This window comes from Phacochoerus africanus, chromosome 14 (assembly GCF_016906955.1).
Source record: "Phacochoerus africanus isolate WHEZ1 chromosome 14, ROS_Pafr_v1, whole genome shotgun sequence".
NCBI lineage: Eukaryota > Metazoa > Chordata > Mammalia > Artiodactyla > Suidae > Phacochoerus > Phacochoerus africanus.
The window spans coordinates 7,540,024-7,552,180 of NC_062557.1; the positions used below are offsets into that span (position 1 = coordinate 7,540,024).

General features: G+C 57.3%; 1 protein-coding gene across 2 annotated transcripts in view; it reads left to right on the forward strand.

Moving 5' to 3' along the window:
* Nucleotides 1–12,157, forward strand: part of SDK2 (sidekick cell adhesion molecule 2) — a 287,007-nt gene that overhangs the window by 227,344 nt on the left and 47,506 nt on the right. For both annotated transcript variants that reach the window (XM_047756656.1, XM_047756657.1), the window contains exons 19-27: nt 2,884–3,079; nt 3,253–3,351; nt 3,693–3,884; nt 5,557–5,678; nt 6,412–6,521; nt 6,618–6,768; nt 9,534–9,771; nt 10,506–10,621; nt 11,226–11,415. In XM_047756656.1, the coding sequence (XP_047612612.1) occupies nt 2,884–3,079; nt 3,253–3,351; nt 3,693–3,884; nt 5,557–5,678; nt 6,412–6,521; nt 6,618–6,768; nt 9,534–9,771; nt 10,506–10,621; nt 11,226–11,415 (1,414 nt within the window). The remainder of the gene's footprint in view (nt 1–2,883; nt 3,080–3,252; nt 3,352–3,692; nt 3,885–5,556; nt 5,679–6,411; nt 6,522–6,617; nt 6,769–9,533; nt 9,772–10,505; nt 10,622–11,225; nt 11,416–12,157) is intronic.

Below are 12,157 nucleotides of genomic sequence, written 5' to 3' on the forward strand. Positions count from 1 at the left end.
CTATGGTGTAGGTTGAATATGCAGCTCGGATCCTGCATTGCTGTGGCTCTGGTGTAGGCCAGCAGCTGCCGCTCCGATTAGACTCCTAGCCTGGGAACCTCCATATGCCATAGGAGCAGCCCAAGAAAAGGCAAAAAGACAAAAAAAAAAAAAAAAAGAGCAGGCCTAGCAGCCCCAACGTACACCCAGCAGCTGTGTGTACCTCAGGAAGCAGAGGGCTTCACCAGAAGTCAGGTCCACAAATCTGAAGCCAGCCCCTAGCAGCCCCCCGGGGACTGGCCAGCCCTCATCCTTCCTTTGCTTTCTTTTTTTTTTAGGGCCACACCTGCAGCATACGGAGGTTCCCAGGCTAGGGGTCCAATCAGAGCTACAGCTGCCGGCCTACACCACAGCCACAGCAATGCCGGATCTGAGCTGCATCTACGAACTACACCACAGGTCACTGCAACGCCGGGTCCTTAATCCACTGAGTGAGGCCAGAGATCGAACCGGCAACCTCATGATTCCTAGTGGGATTCGTTTCTTCTGCGCCACATGGGAACTCCCTCCCTCATCCTTCCTGAACCTTGGTTTCCTTTTGGTGACATCACAGGACAGTGATTCCCATCTAATCATCCCTGTGATGATGGAACAGGACCAGTCGGTGAGGCGTGTAACCCAGTGCCAGGCACCCAGGGAGGGCTCAGCAGACTAAAGCCCGGGTGTTGAACACAGATTCTACCCCGTGGCTGCCCAGAGCCCAGCTCCTTTGGGGCAACAGGAGGTGCCGAAGGCATTTTTATTGTCTTCCTGGCCCCCAAAATGAGGTCCCCCAGCCCCCTCCTCTTCAGATGCAGCTCCAGAAAGACCCGTGGCTTGCATCCCAGAGTAAATATTTTGAAGCAACCCCAGTCCTGCTGCCATCTTGGGCTTTGGGTCTGGATCTGAACCAGGATGTAGAGGTGGTGACTCCGGCAAGCCACCTGCCAAGCCACCTGCCACACCACCTGCCACACCCTGTGCACATCCTTGGTAACATTTCTGAAGACAGTCCCCCCGTGATATTATTTGTTTTTTGTTTGGGTTTTTTTTTTTTTTCCTTTTTGTATAGGGAAGTTCCCAGGCTAGGGATCGAATCAGAGCTACAGCTACCAGCCTGTGTACGCCACAGCAACACGGGATGCCCGACACACTGAGTGAGGCCAGGGGTCGAACCTGCATCCTCATGGATACGAGTGAGAGTCATTTCCACCGTGTCACAATGGGAACTCCTCCCTGTGATAGTGGTTTAAGGACCCTGTAAAGGCATTCTTTGTTCTTTATTTTCTTTTAAATGGTGGTGGTGATCATTGGCCTAAACCCAGTAAAAGTATGTTTATCCAGATTTTGCACTTTCTGGGGGATACACCGCACAATTCATCTAACGGTGTAATTAATTTGAATTTACATTAATTAAATTAAATTAAAACATCAAACTTGTTTCTTAATCTACTCCAGAGAAGTTCAGCAGTTTAATTGCTATGAAACAAGATAACCGAAATAAGGAGGATATTTAACATACTTATTAAATGCCACTTAGTATTTCTCATTAGTATTTTTAGGGTCTAATTAGTGTCTAATTAACTTGCTATAGGCTATCTTTTCCCAATACCAATTAAATTTCAAAACATCCTTTATAAACACGCAGCCATGAAAAGGAGAAGATTAAGCATTGTTATGGGCGTGAGTTAATCAGGAAGCATCGGCTCGGTATTGTTTTATGTCTATAAATACCCCCGCTTATTAAAACCCATCCAGTGTTGCTTTTCACCATTAATTGCTATTTAATCAACTTCAAATAAATGAGGAAATCTCTGAGACCAGCTGTCATTATTAGAGGCAGATGAAGGCCCCGGAAAACAGGAGTTGGGGGCAAGAGATCAAGGGGCTGGAAGAGGAGGAAGGGGGAGGCAGGGAGTTGATGCAGTGCTGGGTGGGTGGGGTACAAGGGAGACAGGACGAAAAGCCAGGCTCCATTTCCAGAAGGGGTTTTCTTGCTGATGCTGCACCTCCAGCGGCCTCTCTGATGGTTAAAGTTGAAATCCCAACTTGGAACAAGGTGAAAAGAGCGCGAGTTAGCCGTACACTGGAGCTCCAGCTCGCCAGGAGCACTCTGAGGGAGGAGCAGCCCCACCCAGGTGGGGAAGCGTGGGAGCCCAGGTCCTGGAAGCAGAGTCGCTCAGCTTCCTGGGAGCTGTGTGATAGAGTGTAAGACACTTAGCCTCTCTGAGCCTCAGTTTCCTCATCCGACCTCATGGTGTTTTTAACCCGTGTAGTAGCTCAGGGCCCCTCGTTCAGAAGGACCCCAAGTTGAGTTCAGTACTCTGCTGCTGTCTCTGGAAAATCTTAATAATGTTGGCACAAGGGGCCTCCGTTTACGTTGTGCACTGGACCTGCAAATTATGTAACCCATCTTGGTAAAGCACCTCCCTGTGGGGTTGCCATGGGGACTGAGTGAGCCATGATTTGTTGAAAACACCCCAAGGAGTTCCCTGGCAGCCTAGCCGTTAAAGACCTGGCATTGTCACTGCTGTGGCTCGGGTCACTGCTGTGGCATGGGTTCCATCCCTGGCCCAGGAGCTTTCACATACCGCAGGTATGGCCAGAACAAAACAAAAAATCAAAGCACGCCACCTAGTACCCTGCTTAAAGTAAGTGGCACCGTGAACAGAGTAGCACACCAAAGGACAGATGCTCCAGTGGCCTGTGGGTGTCTGCATGGCCTTCCCTTCCCTGGGAGGAGGGACCCTAGGGAGCTGGGCCCCTGGACACTCTCTGTCCAGGGGCCCAGCCTGTGGGAAAGCTCTGGGCCTCTTCTGGCACATTCTCGCCGTCCTACTTGAGTGCGTGGCTCACCTTCCACAGCTGATCGCCTGGGAGCCGGAGCAGGAAGAGGAGGTTACCATGGTGACGGCCCGGCCCAACTTTCAGGACAGCATCCACGTGGGCTTCGTGTCCGGCCTGAAGAAGTTCACCGAGTACTTCACCTCGGTGCTGTGCTTCACCACCCCCGGGGACGGGCCCCGCAGCACCCCCCAGCTGGTGCGCACCCACGAGGATGGTAGGTGGCACCCAGTCCCCGCTCCATCTGCCCCCACCCACCCACGGGCCAGACAGGACAGCCCTGGTCTTGTCTTCTGGCCTGGGGCGCCCCCCCCAAGGGGGCATCATGGGCTGTCTGGCCCATGGCTCTAACTGGCATTGGGCGGGGTGGGGGGCCCTTTTGGGGTACAGTGCCGGGGCCCGTGGGACACCTGAGCTTCAGTGAAATCCTGGACACCTCGTTGAAGGTCAGCTGGCAAGAGCCAGGGGAGAAGAATGGCATCCTCACAGGTAGGTGCCCCGGGGTTGCTGAACCGGGTGTGAGGGGGCCAGGCAAGGTCATACAGTCCATCCCCCTGCCTTCGACCTCGTGTCCACGCTCTTAGAAAGGACTCAGAGGAGGCCCTCAGCCCCTCTGCTGTGTGATGCAGCCCAGATCTTCAGCCTCAGGCTCTTTCCCTCCTGCGGTCCCCACCCAGCGGGGGGTGGGGGTGGGGGGGCATCTCACTGAGGTTCCAGGGGGCACGGTGCTCCCTCGGCCCCCTAGCTCCCGACACACATCTAACTGCCACACTAGGGAGGAAGGTTACGGGTCACCTCCAAGCTCATGCCACGCCGGGGGCTCTCCCCAGGGTACCGGATCTCCTGGGAGGAATATAACCGGACCAACACCCGCGTGACCCACTACCTGCCCAACGTGACCCTGGAGTACCGCGTCACCGGTCTCACCGCTCTCACCACCTACACCATCGAGGTGGCTGCCATGACCGCCAAGGGCCAGGGACAGGTGTCCGCCTCCACCATCTCCTCTGGGGTGCCTCCAGGTGGGTGCCTGCTCTCAGCGCCGACTCCCGGCCTCTTGTTCTCCTGATCAGGAAGAAGCCCCTTCTTTTTCAGGGATGCTGGCTCCCTTCCCACAGAGCTCTTCCCATCCTGGGGTCCGCAGTCCCTGAGTCCTCTCGGAGCCGGCTTCACCCCATGACTGCAAAGATGTGGGGAGGCTGCTGCTGCATCCCCCCCACCCCCGCCTGGCTCTCAAGGAAGCCTACCCCCCCAGGGCCCCGCCTTTGTCTCCTTCACTGAGTGCCCTCTCCCCCCACCCCCGAAACCTGCTCTGGGGGTCTGCATCAAGCAATGGTGTCTGTGACTCAGCAAGGATGCTCCAGATGGAGTTCCATTGTGGCTCAGTGGTTCACAAACCCAGCTAGCATCCATGAGGACACAGGCTCGATCCCTGGTCTCTCTTAGTGAGTTAAGGATCCTCATTGCCATGAGCTGTGGTGTAAGTTGCAGGCGCGGCTCATATCCCACGTTGCTGTGGCTGTGGTACAGGCAGCTACATTCCCGATTGGACCCCTAGCCTGGGAACCTCCATGTGCTGCCAGTTCAGCCCTAAAAAGACAAAAAAAAAAAAAAAAAGAATGCTCCAGAATTGATGCAAAGGTCTCAAGTGGGATTTGAACCAGTGGAGGTGTTGGTTGGGAAGGAGGTAGAGCAGGAGGGAGTAATCTCACCCCTGGTGTGAAAAGCAAGTAGAGTGAGGTTCAGCCTCAGCCTCGTTTCTGCCACACTTATGACCTTGAGCAAGTCGGTGTCCCCTCTGTGTCTCAGTTTCCCCACCTGTATCTATGGGGAGATGCACTGGATAACCACGTGGTCCCGCCTGGGCCTGTGGGTCTATGCTGGTGTGGCCGGAACCCCTCCACCTGCCACCCAGACGGCTGAGATCCCCGAGTGTCCGTCAACCTCAAGTGTAATAACAGTAGCCCTGGTGAATATTGGTCTAGTGCCCACCCAGCCCAGACCTAAGCGCATCAATTCATTTAATCCCCTCAACAACCCTGAGGTTGGCGATGTTATTATCATGTGCATTTTACCCAGGAGGACACTGTGGCACAGAAACGTTAGGTAACTTGCCCAAAGACACACAGCATTAGAAGCAGCGGAGTTGGATTTCAGCTCAGACAGTCCGACCCCAGAATCTGTGCTCTTTCTGTTCATCCAGAACCCTAGGTTCCTAGGTCAGAATACAAGAGCTGGGAGTTCCCGTTGTGGTGCAGCAGAAACAAATCCGACTAGTATCCATGGGGATACGGGTTCGATCCCTGGCCTCGCTCAGTGGGTTAAGGATCAGGCAGTGCCATGAGCTCAGGCTGTGGCCGGCAGCTGCAGCTCCATTTCAGCTAGCCTGGGAACTTCCATATTCCATATGCCGCTGGATGGAGAGGAAGCCCTCACCTGGCCGGCTCCTGTTTCCTGGCCCTGGCAGGTTCTCTCAGCCCCAGACCCGCCTTGGGTCCCTTGTCTGAACACAAGGAGCCATAGATGCCGGAACGAAGACCACGTTGGCCGGCTGAGGCCTCGGCCACGCTCCTCCAAGGAGGCTTCTAGAAAATGTGTGACACACAGCCCCCTCCAAGCCCGGAGAGTCCTGTTTGATGGGGAAAGACCTTCTTCTCACCAGATCTCCTTCCCTGCCCTGCTTTCCTTTTCCAGAACTCCCTGGGGCCCCCACCAACCTGGGCATTTCCAACATCGGCCCCCGCTCCGTGACCTTGCAGTTCAGGCCAGGCTATGATGGGAAGACGTCCATCTCCCGCTGGCTGGTGGAGGCCCAGGTAAAGCCCGCTGGAGGGGAGCCTTCCAGCAGCCTGCTCCCCGGCCTTGGCTGTGCCTATGCTCTTGAAAGCAAATCATACGTGTTTATGTCTGTGTCAGTTTCACATGCAACGATCTGAAGACCAAATACACCAGAAACACCCACAGTTCTACTTCCACCTCATCAGTACGCCTGTGCATACATGTCTACACACACACACACACACACACACCCCAGTTAAGCTAGGTGGTGACTGGCTGTCCTTGAAAAATAGCCAGCTGCTTCCTGCAGCCCTATACAGCCATGATTCTCACCTTTGGCTGCAATAGGGGAACTTTCAGAGGTTCCAAAGCATGGATCTCCCCATACCTGGAAGTTCCCATTCTGATTTAGCTGAGGTTTTAAAAGCAGGCCAGGAGGAATAGGAGAATCACCTAGGAAACTTACTAAATACACAGACTTCTGGGCTCCCCCCTCAGGGATTCTGATTGGCTGGGTCAAGGGCAGCGCCCAGGAATGGGTTTCTAATGAGCATCCCCTGAGATTCTGCTGCAGGAGGGCTCGGGGTCACACTTGAAGACATGTTTAAGGGCCTGGAAATATGGTGGCCCCATTCAGTGCCCTCCAGGGGAAGCCTGGGTTTGAATCCAGTCCTTCCCTGGGCCGGACTGCACTGCTCAGGACCTGGGGCTCAGAGCACCCCCATCTCAGCCCCGCCGGCTGGCCCCACCTGAGAGCATTTCCCTTTGCAGGTGGGCGTGGTTGGGGAGGGAGAGGAGTGGCTGCTGATCCACCAGGTCACCAATGAGCCCGACGCCCGCTCCATGGAGGTGCCCGACCTCAACCCCTTCACCTACTACAGGTAACGGGGCAGGAGGGGAGGGGGCTGCGCAGATCCGTCGGGCTTTGGCCCCAGGGTCCTGCCCTCACCGTTTTGCTCACCCCTCCCCCATCTCAGCTTCCGCATGCGCCAGGTGAACATCGTGGGCACCAGCCCACCCAGCCAGCCTTCTAGAAAGATCCAGACCCTCCAGGCGCCCCCTGACATGGCCCCGGCCAACGTCACCCTGCGAACGGCCAGCGAGACCAGCCTGTGGCTCCGCTGGATGGTGAGGCTCCCGCAAGGGCAGCAGGGGTGGGGTGTCTCCTCAGTCCTCATCAGCCTGCAGAGGTGTCGCTGCCTCCGAGGGGGGGTTACCACCAGCCCCTTGTCTTTTCTGATCACCAGTCGTAGCCCGACAAACAAACCCCCAGGTGGGGAGGAGCGAGAAAACCCTCCTTATTGAGCATTTCTACACGCCACGCACTGTACCCTTTTTCTTCCATTTACTCTCCCCATGATCCTGCAAAGGACATATTACTATCCCAATTTACAGCTGAGAACACTGAGGCTCAGAGAGGTTGGGAATTCACCCACGGCCACACAGCTCCCAGGGGTGGTTCTGGGATCTGGACAGAAGTTGTCCCACTACAGCAAGTCGGACAGTGAGGGGCTGCTTCTGAGGTTGAGGGGAACGGGGGGAGGGGGAGAAGTTCTTAGGCTCTGTCCCCACAGATCAGGTTTCTGCATCAAGGGTCTGTACCCCAGGCAACCCTGCCCGAGTTGGTAATTCCCACCTGCTGAGGGCTTCTGCCAGGCACTGTTCTGAGGGGCTTTCAAAGTTGGGCCTTGAACCCTAGCCTCTCCATGAGCCTGTGACAGCCAAGCGAGCCTGGCCTTTACAGATGAGGAAACTGAGGCAGGGAGAAGTGGAGAACTGGCCCAGGTCTCCCCACGTCCTCCCCCACCTCCTAGTTAACACTGGGGCGCAAAATCCCAATCTAGGGAGTCTGGCCCCCCAAAGCCACAGCTTAACCCCAGAGCACACTGCTGACCCAGCTCGTGGAGAACAGGAGAGAACTTTCTCCCCCGGACATTCCCCAGGACAACGCTTCCCAGCACAGCTCCCACAGAGCATCAGTCCAGGAGGAATCCCCAGACAGATAAACTTGGGGACAGCACCACAGAGCCCAGCTCCTTAGAGAATCCGGGAGCGCTCGCTCTGGGGGCTGGACCTTGCCTGACTTGGCTTCGCCAGGCCCCTCCAGCCACACGGCTCTTTGGCGCCCACCAAAATCACTTACTAGGTGCCGAAAACACAGCTTGCAAAACTGTCAAGTTGTGGGCTGGGATGCAGCAGAAAAGTCATTGCTGCCTTTCACGTATGTGGACAGCCTGGTGAAAGCAGCCATCAGCCCTGGACGCCCGAGTTATTAATTACGCCGCCCCTCCCAGGTGGCTGGCACCAGGCAGAGCTGCCATCCCGCCCCGCCCAGGGTGCCCTGGGCCTGCACAGACTTCTATTATGTTCGCCTCCTTCCCTCCTCCTCTCTACCCCGCTCCAGGCCGGCTCCCCACTTCCCTGCAGTATCTCACACTTCAAGGTTTCCAAGCGCTAAAAGGCTAAAAGGTCCGATACCCGGGGTGGGGGCTGGAGGGGGACTAAAAGGCAGTAGCTGGGCTGTGCAGGGCCCCGGGCACCCCCAGTCCCGCCTAACAGTGCACGGCCCGTTACCTTTCCTTAGCAGGTAAGGGAGCGTGCACTCTGGGCCCATCTCAAGCTCTCAGGCCCATTGATTGCTGTCTTAATGGCCCCTGGTCTGCTTCACTAAGTGTCTGCAGGAGCAGGGGCTAGGAGGAGGGAGGGAGGAGAGAGAGGGTGAGGCAGAGGCCGAGGAACAGGGGAAACTGGGTCAGAATGTGGGAAGCCTGTGGACCAGGGGCTCTTTGGACCCCTGGAGAAACAGAATGGGGGTGGGCCAGGGCTGAGGGCACCCCAGCTCTCCCACCTTCAGAGGAGAATCTGGAGTCTAGACCCTCGGCTCACACCTGCTTCAGGTCACAGGCTGTCCCCAACATGCGCGCACCTGCACTGTTTATCCACACCGCCCACGTCATCCAAACGACCTTAAGCCACTGACCGTGGCCCCACTAGCCTAGTCATAAAGCCCAGGAAAGGAAACTGGCTTTTTGCCCTTCATTGAGACTCCAACAAGAAGAAGGAGGTTGAAAATGCAGTGGGAGAGGAGTTCCCCTTGTGGCTCAGTGGAAACGAGCCCAGCTGGTATCCATGAGGACAAAGGTTCGATCCCGGGCCTCGCGCAGTGGGTTAAGGATTGGCCTTGCCGTGAGCTGTGGTGTAGGTTGCAGATGTGGCTTGGATCCCTCGTGGCTGTGGCTGTGGCCGTGGTGTAGGTCAGCAGCTGCAGCTCCAATTCAGCCCTTAGCCTGGAAACTTCCATCCATATGCCACAGGTTTGGCCCTAAAAAGCAAAAAAAGAAAGAGAGGGAGGGAAGGAGGGAAGAAAATGCAGTGGGAGAGCCTGAGGTTTGCTGGCCGGAGGGACTTCCTGACAGTGACTGGTGTTGTTTCCACCTGCTTGCTTCTCCAAAGGCAGGCAGGAGCCGAGACCAGGCGTGTTATAGACGATTACGTAAGTCTGTGTCGGCAGCCTGGGGGAGGGAGTCAGGTGGCACAGACAGGCACGGCCAAAGGTGCTGTGTGTGGGACAGGCAGCTTTTATGCGTCTCCTCCCTGGGGCCGACGCCCCTGGCAGGGTCGGAAGTTTGTCCCGTGCGCAGTTAAAGCATGGGTGCCGCCTCTCCTCTGATCCCGGGGTGGAGAGACAGGGGGATGGCGGGGCCATCAGAAACACAGTGACACAACTAAGCCACACCCAGGGGTAGAGCACATCACACAGATGCTACAGGTTAGACAGTGGGCTGGGTGATCCCGAAGGCTCCCTGGAAGAGGCACCAGGAGCCCCACAGGTCCCCCAGACACTGGATGGGCCTGGCCTCACAGCAGCTTTGTCCACCCCTGCCCTCCTGTAGCCCCTCCCGGAAATGGAATACAACGGGAACCCCGAGTCGGTTGGCTACAAGATCAAGTACAGCCGGGCAGACGGACGCGGCAAGACGCTGAGCCACGTGGTCCAGGACCGCGTGGAGCGGGAGTACACCATCGAAGACCTGGAGGAGTGGACGGAGTACCGCGTGCAGGTGCAGGCCTTCAACGCCATCGGGAGCGGGCCCTGGAGCCAGACGGTGATGGGCAGGACCCGGGAGTCAGGTACTCGGCGCTGGCCCCGCCGTCACTTCCCCGTGGCCTGGGGATACCCCCGCCTGTGTCTCTTTGCCCTCAGGGCCTTCCAGGGGCACAAAGGCTGGAGCTGTGGTGCAGAAAGAACCCGGGCTCATTTTCCTTTTAGTGTAGAACCTGCTGCCGGGTGGCCACGCCTCCCGGGCCTGCTCCTTCCCAGCGCTGTTCCCAAAGGAGGAGGGAGGGGGCGGCTCTCAGGAGGGGATGCCTGTCTCTGTGCCCTCACCTTGAACCCTGACACCCAGCAGTGCCTGAGATTGGAGGTGGGGAAGGAGGAGAGGGTGCAGGTGGGGTTAGCTCACAGAATACTCCAGAAGCACAAATAGCAGCTCACCGGGGCCTGGCAAGCACAGAGTATGTGCTCCCAGCCTACAAGCAGCCCTCGTGGTCCACATGGGGTTTGCAGCCCTGTGGCTTTTTCCTGCCACCCTGGGTCCCTTCCCACCCAGGCCCCTCCTCCTATCCTCCCAACCCACTGGCAGGAAATGCAGCCTTGCCCTGTTGTTATTCTGCCTGGGGGGAGGGGGACACCAGGGAGGCGGATGTGGAATCAGAAGTGGCATCTGCCACACGCACTTATCATCATGGCAAGATAATCTGCTATTTGGGGATGGTCTGTGCCCCCTCTCCCTCCCCGGGTCCACCCCTCACCCTCCGGGGGACGGTGAGTCCTGAGCACCTTCTCTCCGCTCTGTCTCCCCCAGTGCCGTCCTCTGGCCCCACCAACGTGTCAGCGCTGGCCACCACCTCCAGCAGCATGCTGGTGCGCTGGAACGAAGTCCCCGAGGCCGACCGCAACGGGCTGGTACTGGGCTACAAGGTGAGACCCGGCACTGAAGCTGGAGCCCCGTTCCCATCAGGGTGCCCTGTCCTCATGACCCCACGGGGCCCTTCTGCTCACCATGGCAACCAGGGGTCCTCCCTCGAGGGTCGGGGGGCTTCCTATGAAGGCCTGCAGTCTCCACCTCCTCCATGAGGCCCCACTGGGCGCCCCAAGCCTAACCCTCAGCCCTGATGGGCCCAGCATCAGTTTCCATTATCTTCTCAAATTGCTCCCAAAGCTGCATCCACCAAATGATCCAGCCCCAGCCTGGAAGCCCTGAGACTTGGCTTGACATGTCACTACTGGCTGTGTGACCTTGAGCACGTGTCCCTCTCTGGGCCTGTTTTCCCAACTGGGAAACAGCTCTCTCTAAGGAACCTTCCAGCTCCATGGCTGAGCACATCTTTGTGCCCCCGCCCTCCCCAAGCACTAGCTCGGCATAGACTCTTGCTCCCTGGAGCCAAGCCCTTCCGAGGACACCCCCCCGCACCCGCCCCGGTCCACCCACTCATCCTCACGCACCTGGCTCCTGGGAAGGAGACAGGAGAGATGCTGGCAGGACCCCGGCCTAAGACCTCGCCCCTGCACTGGGCTCCGACAGGTGACGTATAAGGAGAAGGACTCAGACTCGCAGCCCCGGTTCTGGCTGGTGGAAGGGAACTCGTCCCGCAGCGCCCAGCTCACGGGCCTGGGCAAATACGTGCTCTATGAGGTCCAGGTGCTGGCTTTCACGCGCATCGGGGACGGCGTCCCCAGCCACCCTCCCATCCTGGAGCGGACGCTGGATGATGGTGAGTTCACATCCCTAGGAACCTGGGGAGGGCTGGGAGCTGTGCAGCCTCCCCTCCCCACCCCCAGCCCTGCCCCACTGGTCTCACTCTGCCTCGAAGGGAACCGTGGCCCCAGGCTTCTCCTGGGGGAGGTGGGTCACCGAGGGCCACCAAGCCTACTGCGAGGGCTGCTAATTACAGACTGTGCCTCCCTAAGGAAGAAAGGACAGTGCAAGGACAGTCTGACACCGGATCCAGTCTCCCTGGGACAAGTGAACAGAAAAGAGAGTTTGCACCCGTTTTGATTCGCTCTGCGTGAAGGCCCGTGTAAGGGAAAGGCTTGAGTTTTCCTTTGCACGAACCTGCTGATCCTATTTGCACAAGAGTGGTGCCAGCCAGGCCCCAGGCCTTCCGCGCTGCAGCAAAACTCCCCCTCAAAGGCTGACCTGACAGGTGCTCTAACCCCCTCCGTCCTCTCTGCACAAGGCTCCCCACAAACATTCATGGGGTCGGGATGGGAGTGCAAGAGGAAGCCCCGATGCCATATGTCTCTGTGTTCTAAAGTGATAAATCAAGCTAATGATCTGTTAAATTAAATATGTTCTATCCTCCTGCCTTGACAAATATACCCTCCTAATGACCTGGAAGGCCAAGTTCAAGTTTAGAAATCTCCGATTTCTTGGCCATCTCCTGTTGGACCAAGGCAGCTTGGGAAGAGCTGCCTCCCAATCCGACCCCTGACTCCACCGCCCTGTTCTCCCCA